Source organism: Danio rerio, chromosome 8 (assembly GCF_049306965.1).
Source record: "Danio rerio strain Tuebingen ecotype United States chromosome 8, GRCz12tu, whole genome shotgun sequence".
In the NCBI taxonomy this organism is placed as follows: domain Eukaryota; kingdom Metazoa; phylum Chordata; class Actinopteri; order Cypriniformes; family Danionidae; genus Danio; species Danio rerio.
Window position 1 is genome coordinate 50,542,063 of NC_133183.1, and position 17,367 is coordinate 50,559,429.

The following is a 17,367-nucleotide window of genomic DNA, read 5'->3' on the forward strand; positions in this document are numbered from 1 at the left end:
TGCAGAGGTTCCTGTCAATTTAGGTGACCAGCAAATACCTGTAGGGGAAACTGTAAAAGTTAGTGAGCATGAAACTAAAACGAAGAAACATGAAAATGATGGTAATGTTATCAGGAAGTCTGATAGAGTTAAGCAGAAACCACGGATTTTTACTTATCCTGAATTGGGTAACCCGTTGGTCTCTATAGTGCAGTCTCTTTTTCAGAGTCTTAGCACGGCTGTGACTGACTCCATCATTGAAAACAACAGCTTTACAAAGGCAGCTGATGCAGTAGTCACACAGCCTGTTAGTTTCATGCACAGAGACGTGCATAGCGTTAACGGGGGAGGGTGTAATCCATAGTATTACAAATAGAAATAAAAGAAAGATATATGCAATATAAACTGATATACATTTAGCTTAATTAATAAATTAAAAACCCGATTAATAGATTAATTTAAAAGTACTTCATAAATAGAATTCAAGTTTAAATCTTAAAATTGCCTCAAGGTATTTTTTGTTTCCTGTTTGTTTATTGTTGATGATTTAGTTTTATTTTCTGAATTTTGTGAATTGTGAAGATGTATATTGTTACTTTGCCCTTAAGAGGTTAAATTTGAGCTCACCACTGACCTATCAGGTGAAAGGAAATACGTGCAGCGGAACGACGTAAACAACGTCAGTGACGTCAGAGGAAGAAACGGAAGAGAAGCGATCGCATGGAAGCTGAGATCAAAAAGCTAATCCAGCGAGAAACGAGTGAAATCCTGTCTTTTAAACTTGACAGAACGTCTAGAAAGATATTGATAGTGATTCATCGGACCTGATTGTTTGTTGATCTTGCGATATTACTTTGATATTGATGCGGATGCAGCGAGGACACGGATCGCGGTTGTCATCGCGTGCAATGAGATGGCGGGCCACCCAACGGATCTCGATTGAACACATTCACGGTGAAATTGCAGCAATTGCACCTGTTGTTTAATGTTTCATCTTCAAGACAGAACTGTGCTGGATGACAGAGTAAGCTGGCATCACACTTTCTTCCTTTCCACCTGTACTGTGGTATGTTCTGGGCAGCAGGACGGTAGGACTCAATTTATGGATTGAAATCGAAACAATACTTTTCCTCGTGATTTCAGAGACTGATATATAAAGTCTACAACAAAGACTGTTGGAATTAGCCTTCACTGAACCTTTTGTCATTTTTTCTGAGAGTTATATTGTTTCATTATTGTTTTTCATTTGCACTTTATTAGTGTGAAGACAAATTGTTATTTTATTTCATAATTGTGATTTATTCATTGTCATTTGGGGTATTTATCTTTTGTTTTCCAAGCTGAGTTGAAAATTTGAGTATTTTGCTTAAACTAACATAAAATTAGCTGATACTACATGTAGTTTACTTCTAATAGAATAAAGTAATATAATTAGGACACGTCAATTAGCTATAAATAAAAATAGGTCAAACGTTGTACTTAAAATAAGCTAAAATATATATATAAAACCATAAAATTGAAATAAATAAACCAGTTTGTCAGAGAGAAAGAAAAGATTAAATAAGAGGTTTTCAAGAAAGGAAAAAAAGAGACAATTTATTCTTTTGTTTATTTGGTTTTCATTTTTTATTATCATTAAGAGGGTTTATTGATAACCAAGTTTTTTCTTTAAAAGAAGTTGTTCTTCTTTATTGTTGTTTTTTTTTCCTCTGGAAAGAGAAATTAAGACAATTATTATTTTTATTTCTTTCTTTATTATATAAAGTTCATTATAGTTGAAACTAATCTCTGTTGTCTGTTCTCTTTAGTCGGTCTCTCATTTCTGCTCCTACGAACCTACAGTACTGGTCCACGTTTTCCCTCAGGTTCACGCAGTCTAAGCAGTTGTAGTGACGTGGGTGACCTGAGGGTGGCGCTACACGGTAGAATAGAGAGGGCGGCATCCGCGACAGCTCCCTAACTAAAAAAAATACCTAAGAACAAAGTAACTAGGGTCATAAGATCACAATTATGATTTTCAATCTAGTCTCATGCGAAGGTTTGGCCACACTTTATAATTTTCATAACAGCAAGCCATAGCCTGCAGCCCTTTCAAATCAGCAAATCCATTTCATTTGAATATGTTGTGTACTCTGGGGAAAAGCAACATTTCAGTTCTGGCATAACATTTATTTAATCAACAGATGCAATGCAAATTTCAATTCTAACAAAAACAGACAGGTGCAAAAATGTACGCAACCCAACAGAATAATGTCATCAATTTTTTTGTACAGCCCCCATTTGCCGAAATAACAGCCTGTAGATAGTCTTCTTATAGTCAATGATCAAATCCTGAATTCTTGCTGAAGGCATTTTGGGCCATTTTTTTTTTTTGCAAAATGTGTCCAGTTCAGTCAGGTTTGATGGGTGCCAAGCATGAACGATCCTTTTCAAATTAATCCATAGATTTTTGATGATGTTCAAGTATGGGGACTGGGATGGCCATTACAGAACATTGTATCGTGGCTGAGCATGAATTACTTGGTAGATCTGGAACTGTGCTTTTAGTCATTGTCCTGCGTAAACATGCAACCCTGCCATAACTTCAGCCTCTTGACTGATTTCTGAACATTGTTCTTCAGAATCTGCTGATACTGCGTGGAATCCATGCAACCATTGACTTTGACAAGGTTTCCAGTACCTGTGTTTGCCATACATCTACACAGCATGATGAATCCTCCACCATATTTTACATTAGGGAGCATGTTCTCCTCCTGGACTTATGTGTTCTTTTTGCATTATGCAAAGCACCCATGGTTATGGCATCTGTCCACAGTATATTTTTCTAAAATTGATTCAGGCTTGTCCAGATGGGCCTTTGCATATCTCAAACAACTCTTCTTGTTGGCAGAATGCAGAATACAGTCTTTTTCTGCATCACCTTCCTTTAAGCTGTTCTTTGTAAAGAGTTTGCTGGACTGTGGAACGATGTATAATGACATTATCAGCAGAAAGATGTTCCTGGAGCTCTTTGGAGTTGGTCTGTGGTTTGTCTGTGACCATTCTAACCATTCTTCGCCTTTGCCTTTCCGATATTTATCTTGGTCTAGCTTCTTTCCTTCTTATATTTGTGGAGATAGAGCCTTTAAACCTTTGCGATAGCTTTTTGTGTCCTTCTCCTAATTCATGTTGGTGAATTATCCTAATTTTTAGGTTACTAGGAACTTCTTTTGAGGTTTCCATGTTGCTACTTTCGGTTTCACAATAAGGAGACACACAACTAACAATCGGCTATCTTTAATATCCCTTTTCAGGATTGGTGACACCTGTGTTAGGACTGCTGCAGTTCACTGAGTCACTAAAATCAATTTTGTGTTGAAATCAATCAGCATTGAGTGACCACAAGTTTTGAAATCCCCACAAAAGAGAGGGTGGCCAACTTTTGCATAGGCTACTTTTCAGTTTCAATTTAATTTCACCCATCTCCAGGTAGAAGGAAAGTCTTTACCCCAGGTGGAGGAGTTCAGGTTTATTGGGGTTTTGTTCACGAGTGAAAGAAGGATGGAACATGAGGTTGACAGGCGGATTGGTGCAGCGGCAGCGGTAATGTTGTGGTCAAGAAGGATCTGAGCCGAAAGGCAAAGCTCTCGATTTACTGGTCAATCTAGGTTCCTACTCACACCTATGGTCATGAGCTTTGGGTCATGATTGAAAGTACAAGATCTCAGATATAAGCGGCCGAAATTAGTTTCCTTCACAGGGTGGCAGGGCGCACTCTTATAGACTGTAAGGAGATGTCACGAGGGAGTAGAGCCACTGCTCCTACCCATCGAGAAAAGTCAGCTGTGGTAGCTCGGGCATCTGTTTCGGATGCCTCCTGGATGCCTACCTAGGGAGGTGTCCCAGGCATGTCCCAACAGGAGGAGGCATCAGGGAAGACCCACGACATGCTGGAGGGACTATGTCTCTCGGATGGCCTGCGAACGAGGAAGTTTCTGGGGATAGGGAAGTCTGGAGTTCTCTCTTAAAACTGCTGCCTCCATGACCTGGCCCCAGATAATCTTCTCTTATAAAGAAAGTGCAAAGAATTATGCCACAAGAGAGGGGGGCCCAATTTTTTTGCATTAAACTGTTTATTTATTTATGTATGTATGTATGTATGTATGTATGTATGTATGTATGTATGTAAGTATGTATGTATGTATGTATGTATGTATGTATTTATTTATTTATTATTTTCCTGGAACAGCTGCCAATTTAAATAACTAAACCGTGAAATATATCAATACCATGACATAAAATCACTCATATCCTGAAATAGCATTTTGGCTATATCAGTCACTCCTAATCTCAGCAGCTAATATCAATCTAAGCAGCATCTGACCCAAGCAAAATCATGCCGTGTAAAATGAGCTTATGAAAGCCACTACATTTAATTCTGTAAGAGTAAAACAGAATAAAGGCATACAAAGTCAAACTCACCGATGAGTCTGGTGTAGGAGGCGAGGCAGGCCTGGTAGTCGTCATTGAGGCAGCTGCTGATGGAGTGAGGGGTCATCTGACAGTTTGTGTGGAAATCAGCCAGTCGTGACCTTGCCACAAAAACACAGCAAAGCAACATCAAACTGCATGAAAAACAAAGCGAACTCAGTCTATAGCTTTGCCTACATGGGTAAAGTCTGTGCATGTTTATGCCTGAAGAAACCAGCAGCAGCCCACAAAGGACAGAGTTTAAGTTCACACATCACTGCTCTTTCCTCAAGATAAAGGAAAATCATGACCATCTCTCTCTCTATGGCTGTCTTTCATTCCCCCTATCCCTCCGTCCACCAGTTAGTCATCGTTGCCAACCATGTGGTTGAGAGGCATCCTGGAGGTCAAGCAGAAGACCGGAAATCCCGTCTTTAGCATGAGAGACCCCTGAACTCTTGTCTGATAGTCATTTCTCTCTGTCTTAGCCTTCCGCTCTCTGTCTGTGTAAGGCAATAAATAAACCACTCGCAGTTTGTTGTTGTGGAGAATTTTAAACACTGTCGGACTAGTTTACAGAGTCCATTGACATGCAGTGTTTACGTTGGCCTCGTCCAGGACAGCAGTGCTGTGTGGGCCAACAAGTGAACATTTCTCAGCGCCCACACACAACAGCAGTCCAGCCACACACATATACACAGACACAACATCGTCTTCTGGCCTTTGCATTTACAGTCTCTGCTGTGCTGTCGTTTCTTATCTGAACACTTGAACTGTAGATGTTTTCAGTTACATACTGACATCTACATTGGAGCCAGCATAGAAATGGGGCCTGAAATATTAGCATTTTTATAAATAGACATTTTTACACACGTCCATGTGTTTATTTGGCAGCAGCTACAGTATTATTCTGCAGCTCTCACATGGTTGATCATTGAAGATAAACCTCCTGGTAAAACAATACAGAAAGAGGTTTTTAAAAATAATAATAATATTAATTCAAATTTATTTTTTTAACTTATTAAATGCTTTACAAGTTTGCATTTTACAATGACAATAACTAGTTAATTTCTCCTAAAATTATTCTATTTTTACTTTTTTTTTTTCAAGATTTTTTAATTGAATGGCAAGTACAACCGATAAGTATTTAATAGAAACGGTATTCACCTTTAACTGCCAAATGGTCAACCATAGTTTGACTGTTTTAAACATTAAAGTAATTTAAAGAATGACTGTTTTAAATAATGGTTTACACTACACAGCACTGTTGGTTTACAAAGGAATCAAACAAACATAATCCTGTTGCACTACTAAACTTCAGTTTGGCTTTATTGTAAAAAAAAAAAAGCAAGAAAGCATGTTAAATGAGAATCTGAAATGTTTTATGGCATATTTAAAAAAAAAAATAAAGATGATCATACACCCGGTGCAATAAAGTGCAGGACGCGTTTGGCACAATGTGTTCCTATTTTCAAACCAGCGCAACAGTCATTTTCCCGCTTTTTGGCATGTTGTTTAAATAGCAAGTTCATTTGCGCCACTTTGTGGACTCGTGGGAGTTCCGGTCTAGAAAAGAGGTGTGTTAAGGCGCATTGTTGGAGCATTGCTATTTTGAGGAACTAAAATACGCTGTGCGATGGACCAGCTGAAAGCATGTCTAAAATCCAGCACAGAGCGCCTTAAACGCTCACACTTTGCTAAATACACACAGGATGTACAGCACTACACAAATATCTCTACAAATAAAAAATCATTAAAGGATTCAAATATTGCTATATATATATATATATATATATATATATATATATATATATATATATATATATATATATATATATATATATATATACAATTTAATACATAAATATAAAAACCACTACCTTCATGCCTTCATCAGTTTATTCATGAAATACCACCATAGGGTTAAACCGAATTATTCCGTCCTTAAAATAGCAAAAGTAGATTTGGACATCCCCTTAATGCTTTTGCGCCCTGATCTACAGGCTTTTCATGTAGATCATTGAAATAGAGCCCTTGGTGTTTAAAACTGTTTAAGTTTGTTTTTAAATAAATTGGTCTTATACTTAATATTTTTCATAGCATATGTATTGATTCTGGTACTTTTACCATAAACCGACATATCTACCATTTGGTAGAGGTTGATATTTTAGAAATTATGGGATACAAATGGGGAAAATGCATTGAGTTTGTTAACGAGCGACATTAGGAATTATGAAATGCAATCCAAAAAGTTAAAGTCAGGATTATTAATCCCCCTTGCTTTTTTTTTCTCCTTTTTAAATGTTTTCCTAATCATATTTAACAGAGCAACGACATTTTTACAGTATGTCTGATGTATATATATTTTTTTCTTCTGGAGAAAGTCTCATTTGTTTTATTCTGGCTAGAATAAAGAAAAAAGGTTTTAAAAGTTTTAAGGTCAATATTATTAACCCTTTTGGACTATATATATATATATATATATATATATATATATATATATAAATATGTAAATGTATATATGTTTGTGTATATATATATATATATATATATATATATATATATATATATATATATATATATATATATATATATATATATTTATATATATATATATATATATATATATATATATGTATATATATATGTACATATAACTTTTTTTCTTCAACCTTGGCAAACACTGCACTTCAAGTCCCCTTTATTGTAATCTAAAGTTAGATTTAGAGAAGCTTGATGCGACTCTCCTAGGAATAAACTCTCCTACAAAACACAGATCCCGTCCCAGCAGCAGCCTCCGGTGTGTGTTTAATTCATATAGCCTCCCTCCTCTGTAAACGCACCTTTTAATTAGCATACCGCTAAAGACCCTGCTGTGATTTACATGTCTAATTACATCTGTTCACGCTGCTGGAATCAAATGGAGAAGTGCAAAAAATATTGATGTAGCAGTTGGGTTCCCAACATGATGGAAATACTTGAAAGAATAGAGGCTGGAAGTCATAAAACTTCACAAAAACTTTTCCAGCTCCCTGTTCTTACTTGACAAACAGGCAAGATGTTTTATATACAGTCAAACATCTGCAATATATTTTTTGGGTTGTTTTTCCAAAGCAAAACCACCAATTGCTAATGAAATACATACTTGACAGAGTTTTGGCGGCAAAGGCAAAGTTTATTGAAATCCATTTACTTATAAATAATGAAAATGCTTCTATCCTGCATAAATGATTGCATGGGTTTCTGTGGAAAATCAACTGGTTCTTTTTACCCTGAAATATTTCTTCATGAATTTGGTGCTAGAGTCTGTTATGAATAAATCTCACTTTAACTCAGTTAATCAGCAGGGTTGTATGGTAAAGTTCTCAGTGATAATTAACAATTACTACATATATGTTACACAGTTTACAGTTTTCAGAAAATGACAACCAGTCTATATTATAAATCTAGGAGATAAAAAGGGATAATGAAAGATCATCATCTTCAGCTGAACCTCGCAAAAACGGAAATGCTTGTAGTTTCTGCCAACCCGACTCTACACCATAACTTTTCAATCCAGATGGATGGGGCAACCATTACTGCATCCAAAATGGTGAAAAGCCTTGGAGTAACGATTGATGACCAACTAAACTTCTCTGACCACATTTCTAGAACTGCTCGATCGTGCAGATTTGCACTCTATAACATCAGAAAGATCCGACCCTTCTTATCTGAACATGCAGCTCAACTCCTTGTTCAAGCTCTTGTTCTCTCCAAACTGGATTACTGCAACTCTCTACTAGCTGGGCTTCCAGCTAACTCTATCAAGCCTCTTCAACTGCTCCAGAATGCAGCAGCACGAGTTGTCTTCAATGAACCTAAACGAGCACATGTCACTCCGCTGCTAGTCCGTTTGCACTGGCTGCCAGTTGCTGCTCGCATCAAATTCAAAACTCTGATGTTTGCCTACAAAGTGACTTCTGGCCTAGCACCTTCTTATCTGCACTCACTTCTGCAGATCTATGTGCCCTCCAGAAACTTGCGTTCTGTGAATGAACGTCGCCTCGTGGTTCCATCCCAAAGAGGGAAAAAATCACTTTCGCGAACGCTCACGCTCAATCTGCCCAGTTGGTGGAATGAACTCCCTAACTGCATCAGAACAGCAGAGTCACTCGCTATTTTCAAGAAACGACTAAAAACTCAACTATTTAGTCTCCACTTCACTTCCTAAGCTGCAATTGCCTCTTTGAATATCACACTAATTGTACAAAAAAAAAAAAAAAAAAAAAAAAAAACTACTAACACTTCCCTTCTTAGACTTTACAGACCTGAAACTTGCCTTTAGTACTTATTCATTGTTGCTCTTAGTTGTGTAAATTGCTTCCTTGTCCTCATTTGTAAGTCGCTTTGGATAAAAGCGTCTGCTAAATGACTAAATGTAAATGTAAAATGGATAAAACACAAGTAACTTGCCAATATATTAAAAGGATACGTACCTATACTTTTTAACACAAATAAATTCAACAAAAAATCTGTTGAGGAAATGTTAAATGAGCAATATTACACGAGTAGCATAGTATATCAGTACTTGGGAAGCGTGCATTGGCACGAGGTCTAATATTGACGGTATACAGCCACATTGCACTGCTACGAGTGCGATATTGTGTTTATACAACAGTTTGGCGGCAAAATTGTGTGTATAAAAAAAACCTCAAACACAGTGTCTAAAAACCTTTTTTATTAGGAACTACTTTCTTTCACCATTCATTCATATCTGCAGCAGACATCTGAACATCAGAAGCCATTTCTAATTCACCAATATCACTTTAAAGCTAGTGTTTGAATGATTCTCTATAGCTTAGTATTACAGTCTATTACAGTGTACAGTATTTCTCTGTTGCAATCGGAACATCACAACATTTAACCTCGAAAAAAGCAGTGCAATCACCACCAGATTGATGTTGAGTTTGCAATTGGGAAAAACTCTAAACACATGCGGGCATTTTTTCTTATTTTCTGCCAACACAACAAATATTCCTGATATGCGAATATGTACACTATAATTATATGGTATAAATACAGTACTACAATATACAAAGGAGAGAGATCGACATAGAAAATTACCTGTTTAATAATGATTTGATCAGCTGTAGTTAAAAATTGCGAAATTTTTTTCCTCCTCTAATGCCCCATTCACACGGGACTTCAGCGTCAACGCTTGACTGAAGGCGTGTCAGAAGTTGGGGCTGACTTGATCATCATAGCAGCATCACCCAATGAAATTCAGTCAGCAATAGGCCACTGTCTAGCGTGTGTATTTTCATACAGGGATCTGATTGCCTGTCGCTTCTGTCGGCGCTTGAAAAGTTGAGCTAGTCCCAACTTCTGCAGCGAGCAACGCCTCTGAAGCAGCATCGACGGATCCACAATGCAGTTCGGCAACGTCTGACGTCACCCATTCAAAGTGAATGGGAAGCGTTGACGCTGACGCCCCGTGTGAATGGGACGTAAGGGTTTATTATGCGGCCTCTGTCACCATCTTGTGAATGGACAACGTCAACTGTCTTTGCTCAGTATGACAGGCTAATGGCTCTCTAAGAAATTATAAATATTTAAAATTGGCACTATCCTCATAAATAAACTACATTCTTCACTAAAAAAGCTTCAAAAGTACATTGTTGTCTAACAGCAGCAATATTTGTCAAACTGTAGAGTGTCCTCTGCTTGTCACTGTATGTGGGCGGATTAATACACAAGGGTGAAGGGTGAAGAGGTGGTAAAAGTGCTGTTGCTGGCAGAATATTACACTGCTATCAACCAATCAGATTCAAGAACCAGACAGCACTGTTGTATAAAATCTAATATCCATCATTAATGATAATTATCATGTAAATAACCACAAAAGTTCTTTGGAATTATTTCTATAATATTTTAATAAATATATTAAAATATATCTCAAATTAAAATGTATATAAATATAAAAAGTTTATTTATGGCGCACATTTCATACACAATGGCAATTCAAAGTGCTTTACATAAACAAGAACAAAATAAACAAGAAAATAAAAACAACGAAGAATACAAATCATTAAAAACAGATAAAAAATGTCCTAAAACAAGTTTTTAAAGAATAAAAAAACAAAACAAAGACATAATAGCGTAATCTGTTCGATGTAGTACATTCAGTAAAGGCACAGCTAAACAGATGTGTTTAAGTCATGATTTGAATGTGCCTAATGTTGGAGCATATCTGATTATTTCTGGAAGCTGATTCCAGCAGCAGGGGCGTAGTAGCTAAATGCTGATTCACCCTGCTTTGACTGAACTCTTGGAGTTTCTAATTTACTCGATCCTAATCTGGGGGACCTGTTAGGTTTGTATTCAGTCAGCATATCTATAATAAATTGAGGTCCTATGTCATTTAGTGATTTATAGACAAGTAATACTGCTTTAAAATTTATTCTAAATGTAACTGGGAGCCAGTGTAAAGACCTGAGGACAGGCGTGATGTGCTTTGATTTCCTGGTTCAGATCAGAATCCTGGCAGCAGCGTTCTGGATGAGCTGAAACTGTCTGACTGTATTTTTGGGAAAGCCAGTGAGGAGTCCATTACAGTAATCCACCCTGCTGCTGATAAAAGCATGAACGAGACATCAATGCAAACAAAGCATCTACTTCTTGCAATGTTTTTGAGATAAGATTTCTTAGATCTGACTCCAGAATCACACCAAGATTTCTGACCTTATTTTTTTGTTGATTGAGTTGCATAACAGTAATAATAAAATATAAAATAATAATAATGATAATGTATATTTATATATATATATATATATATATATATATATATATACATGTGTTTTATGAAATAATAATAATAATAATAATAATAATAATAATATTAATAATAATAATAATAATAATTTTGGGCTAATGACTCACATTATTAATAATATTATTATTATTATTATTATTATTACTATTATTTAATAAAACGCATGGATATATATATATATATATATATATATATATATATATATATATATATATATATATATATATATATATATATATATATATATATTATCATTATAATTTTTTTGTATTGTTGATTTCACTTTTTCAATACCCTGTTGAGAAACATGTTCATGTTTATCACTCTGTTCATACTCTACAGCAGTGGTCACCAAACTTGTTCCTGGAGGGCCGGTGTCCTGCAGATTTTAGCTCCAACCCTAATCAAAGAAACCTGAACAAGCTAGTCAAGGTCTTACTAGGTATACTTGAAACATTCAGGCAGGTGTGTTGAAGCAAGTTTGAGCTAAACCCTGCGGTGACCCCTGCTCTACAGTATATGCTCACCAATATAAAGACAAATAATGGATGTTATTTTCCCATGTGATCAAGAATTGAAATTGCTGTCTATCTTGGACTCAATCAATACTAATATCTATTATTCCTTCACCGACAGCAATACCACTTCATCTGCAGCTGAAAGACTCTGAAACTGGCCCTCTTCTCTTTCTACTGCATTAACCAGGTAATGAAGCAAATAATGCTTGTCTTATTTCTTACGGTATTAGTTGTGATCTCTAAGCAGTCTGCACCCTTTATTTTTTGCTTCAGCGTAATGAGTTTTCTTTCCTAATTTTAGACAGACACTTCTCCATCTTCCTTATTGGTTAAATGAAATACTTTACTGGCTAATGTGTTTAAGTCAAAAGAGTAAGGGCTGTTTTGTCTTTTTATATGTCTTGAGGGAGCTGTTATGCTAAACGAAATGTATCTTATTAGCACAAGAGATGCACAAACGTTCCAAACAGTTGTTTTTTATGGCAGAAATAAAATAGAGTGAGACTAAATCGAGATGAAAAAGGGTTTAGCTGCAGGTTTTGCCTTTCAGGTAAGGACAATATAACTGCTATAATTTACTGTTCACTTGAAGTTTAGAAAAAAAAGGCTGTCTAGGATTGTTTGGGCAGAAAGTGCTCTGGCATCAAGATAAAGCACATTTCAGTTCGCACCAGGACTCCTCTATTATACCTGAACGGACCACTCACTGCTCAAATTACAGCCTGTCTGCCTTGGAAAGGGTTGGAAAGGTCCTTTTAGATGCTCTGTTCTCTTAGAGAAACCCTGAAATGAGTGCCGCTAACAGTTTCATTTACGAGAAAGAAAAAAATCTGACGTTAAACTCTGTCATGCTGTCCATTTACAGAATCTCAATCCAGTGCTCTTGCAGACTGGAGAATTAATGTTTTAGGCGATCTTTCTCGTTGACATCGGCATCAACGAAGGTGGCAGATGGTTAGCATCTTAACATTCAACATGTATATGGATTAAATGGTGTGGAAGTTTGTAATTGTTTATCCATTTTAATTCAAATTGAGCCATCACATATGTCAAGAACATGTCTGTATCTGTTTGTTTCACTCTTGTGCTTGATGAACACCAGTTTTGGACCACTTGCTTTGTAGTTGTGTTGAATAAAACAGTTTAAAACACTTCCACTTTTAACTTGTGGCCCGTTCCCACTGAGTGGTACAGTACGGTACAGTAGGCATAGGCGTAGATTTAGCAAGGACGGAGAGAACACATCCCCACCAATATCCTCCAACTTTTGAAATATCCCCACCAATAATTTAATTTACTTAATAAATAAATCACGCCATTAGTATCAACCTAGACGTGCAGAAAGGGTTAAATCTCATCTCTCCTCGAGTAGCACCACCCCCAAACAATTTAACACTGTGATTGGCTGAGCATTTTCCTGCTGTCATGTCAAGGCTGTAGCTGCGTTCAGATGTAGCAGTGCCAAAAGCTGCACCAGGAGAATTTCCATGCAAGAATAAGGTGTGGGGTGTGTGACACACGCAAGTGAGGAGTGAGGCAGCAAAAAAAGGTGAACACAAGGATCTTTTTAAAAAAAAAAAAAATCTCAATCTCAACTTGATCTCAAGTTTGCTACTGAATGAGTGCATCATGACTTTAACGCACAGTCAAACATTATAGCAGGCTGTGAACAGTATGCCCTGAAAACTAACTGAATTTGCACTATGACTAAAAGCTTATTGAAAGGGAAAGAATGTTTTTTTCTGAAAAACTGAACCTTTTCGCAGTTATTCGCCTGATTTAGGTTTATTTATGAGGTATAAATATTGCATTTTAGTGAAATTTTTTGGAACAAATGTTTTGCTGGAGTATCTTGTCAAATGGTTATTATAATCACACTTTTTGATGTACCAAAAATATTTCCTACCATTTTTGTCAAATTACCATACTATATATATCTATATATATATATATATATATATATATATATATATATATATATATATATATATATATATATATATATATATATATATATATATATATATATATATACAGGGCTCGAAATTAACTTTTTTACTTGGTAGCACCGGTGCTCCCAACTTCAAAAATTTAGGAGCACCAGAAAAAATTTAGGAGCACCCACCAAAAATGATTGAGCACCGCTGCAAATTGTATTTTAAGGGACTTATTGTATTTTAAAACAACATCAATTAGGACTAACAAAAACCAGAAACAACTATAACTAATGCTGAGATTACATTGATATTTGTGTGCAATAATTACAAAATGTGTGTCTAATAGTTCTAGAATATTAATGATGATGAAAATGACAATAATAGTAACAATGAATTACATTTCTCATCATCATGCTGCCTTGAATGTGTTTGAATGTAAGTTATCTGCTATAAAAAGTCTGTTACTTTATGAAAAATAAATGTATAGTTTGCATCAAACAAAAATGAAGCATTGCAGTAAAAAATATTTATTTTGTACTGCTAAACAGCATATATATGCATGTCAGTTTAATAAATAATATTTCTGCTGCAAAACAAACAAAAGATTATAATAAAATATTAAATTCAAGGCTGAAAGCTGCAAAACAGTCATCAGTAACTAAATTAAAAAAATATATATACACCTCAAGAAAGATTAGGCAAAAGAAAGTAAGTAAAGTCTCACTTCTATCACTCTTTAAAAGTTTTGGTTTCAGTTTGTGTCAATTTAAATGTTCCGTCTGAGCTGATTTTCATTTTTCTGTGTTTGTGGAAAAGCAGGCGAGTCAGCCGACCCCATTTATGAGCAGGTTAAGCACCGGCGCAATAACGCTGTTTGTTATGAGACGCAGTTTCAGTGTAAACTTAGTAAAGGCGAGCTTCTTTGGCGATGATACAGTATTAGATTTGACTTTTAGCGGACATTTGCGCTGAACACGCAGTGTATGCACCACATCGAGATTCAGCCACCTTCTCCGAAAAGCACGTACTCGATTGATCTCAGCTGGCGGATCAATATTCACCACGTGTCATGATCGCTCTCATCTGCGCCTCAACTTTAGGTGGGGTTTGCACTTTGCAAACCTGTGTGCTTTACGTTTTCACACTTTAGCCGTTTGCATTTCCCGTGGACATAAAAGCTCCCTCCCTGTCATCTAACAGTGGAAAGCCTTGAGTGATTGACAGCTAATATGAACCAATATAGCGGCAGGGAAGAGCGATTCAGCACGTTTAAAAAAAAAAAAAATCAAAACAGGTCGCACTAATGCGCCCAAATATATTATGAGGTCGCATCGATTAATTTTCGGGCGCATATGCGACCAAAATGGTCGCAATTTCGAGCCCTGTATATATATATATATATATATATATATATATATATATATATATATATATATATATATATATATAATTTTTATTTTGTTTTATTTATTTTTATTTTGAGTGTTTGTTTACAAATGTTCAATGTGTATATATCGTCACCTAAGAATTATAAGGTTCTATCTGCATTGATTTTGAGATATTAAGCTTCAAAGTTTTTGCATTCCATAGCAAACAGTATGTGTGTAACGTGTTTTCTAAATAAAAAGTCTTAACATGTAAACAACTTAAAAAAATATATACAGCACCTGTAAAAAATAAAAAATAAAAATAAAATATCCCATAATGTAAATAAACTGTCAATTAATGAGAATATGTCAATAATAATAACAACTCAGTGATGACTAAAAAATAATTCCAATATATATATATATATATATATATATATATATATATATATATATATATATATATATATATATATATATATATATATATATATATATATATATATATATATACTCGGATATAAAGGTACTTTTTTAAAAGATACACTCTTGTACTTATACACTTTTGTATCTTTAAGGTTCACTTTTGTTCTTTTTAGGAATTAATATGTAACTTTAAGGACCTGTTAGGAACAAAAAAAAAGTCCTTTTTTAAAATAAACCACCACAGTGACTTTTTTTGTAATTTTTTTCTTTTCTGAGATTGTATTATTTTACTAGTGATTTTTCAAGATATTATTATTCAGCAATTAAATTGAAAGATTAATAAGGATAACTAGGCTTAACTTAAGGGGACTAATAGTATTGCCCTTTTTTAAAATTATTAAAGAGAAACTATTTTAATTCAGCCAAATTAAAAAAAGGGGAAAAAAGTAAACGCTGTGATTTCTTTGAAATAGGAATGACATTTTCAGAAAATTGAACATGAAATGTTTTATTTAATGAGTATATTCAATATTTAACATTACTTTAAAATGACTTTCATCAAAATAATTTTTCCATCAATTGTTTCTACAATCATTACAATTTCAACTATCTTTTTTGTATTATATTCACTGTTATGTAAAATAATAATAATACATTTTAAAAAATCAAGCGATTCACAATTGTAAGAATACATTTTAAAAGAGTGCATATTTGTGAGGAATGTTGGGATTTTTAAACTAAAATCTGTTTTAGACAAATGTCAAGTTACATAATGACCAAACAAACAACTCGTACACAAAGACTCTAGAGGTAAACTAATAAATTCAGTTGCTGGCACTGACTGCATGCACTGCATTGGCTGAATAAACAAACATCTCAAGCCCGAAGACCCGAAGGATAAACTATTTTAAAGGATATATCATTTCTGTTTCCGTACATGATCTACAGGAAATTGCACATATCTTGTCCACTCAAAATAAATGAATAAGAGATAACTCGTTGTTCCCAAGTCATATTAAAAATCTGTTAAAAATGAGGGAATCGTTTAAGATCAAAGAATCTCTAGTACAGACTGTACATTATGTCTGTGCCAGGATCAAACTGTACTTGTTTATCTAATAGTGAGAAGAGACTGCATAATCTGATGGCACAGAGGCCAGGTTTTCTTCCAACAGTTTGAAGCGAATAAAGATTAAAATCTGCTTTCATTGCACACGGAGCGCCTAAAGCTATGCCTCTCATTTGGCAAATGATAGAGTCACTCTACTTGAATGAAAGTGCTCTCCTGATGCGGACTTGAAGGACAAAGAGCTGAGACTAATGATTGACACTGACAAACAAAAGGGTTCTGCACCTTTCGCCAAGAAAGCAATTGAAATGGTCCAATCTTTATTGAATTTCAGACTTATCGATGTTGAGGGCCATTACTGAGCCTTATTACGTTAGATTCATCTTCTAGCAGCAAGGGGGGCATGTTCAGATTTATTGATTCACCCCAGAGAGAAACATTTCTTCTTATATTATAGAGTAAACTTGAAATATTTCAGTTAAAATGAGACAGTGTTGCAATGACTCCAGGCTGAAGAAACTGTTCTAAAATAGGCAGCATATTTCATTTAACACAAGTTACAACATTATACATCATTATACAAGAAGTCTGTTTGTACTGTTGTCATTCTTGTTGTAGACCTCAAAGAAGACATTTTGAGAAATGTTTAAATTGATTTTAGAGGTGATGCGGTAACTCAGTGATCAGCACCTTCGCAGCAAGAAAGGTCACTTGTTCGAGTATCACGTGGATTTCCTGCGGGTGCTTTGGTTTCCCCCACAGTCCAAAGACATGTGGAATAGGTGAATTAAGTAAACTAAATTGGCTGTTG

The 17,367-nt window shown here is 35.2% G+C and overlaps 1 protein-coding gene across 1 annotated transcript in view; it reads right to left on the reverse strand.

The window, feature by feature from the left end:
• The window catches only part of gfra2a (GDNF family receptor alpha 2a), a 179,849-nt gene that overhangs the window by 31,803 nt on the left and 130,679 nt on the right, over positions 1-17,367 (reverse strand). The window contains exon 5 of the mRNA NM_001017996.1: positions 4,441-4,550. Coding sequence (NP_001017996.1) covers positions 4,441-4,550 — 110 coding nt within the window. The remainder of the gene's footprint in view (positions 1-4,440; positions 4,551-17,367) is intronic.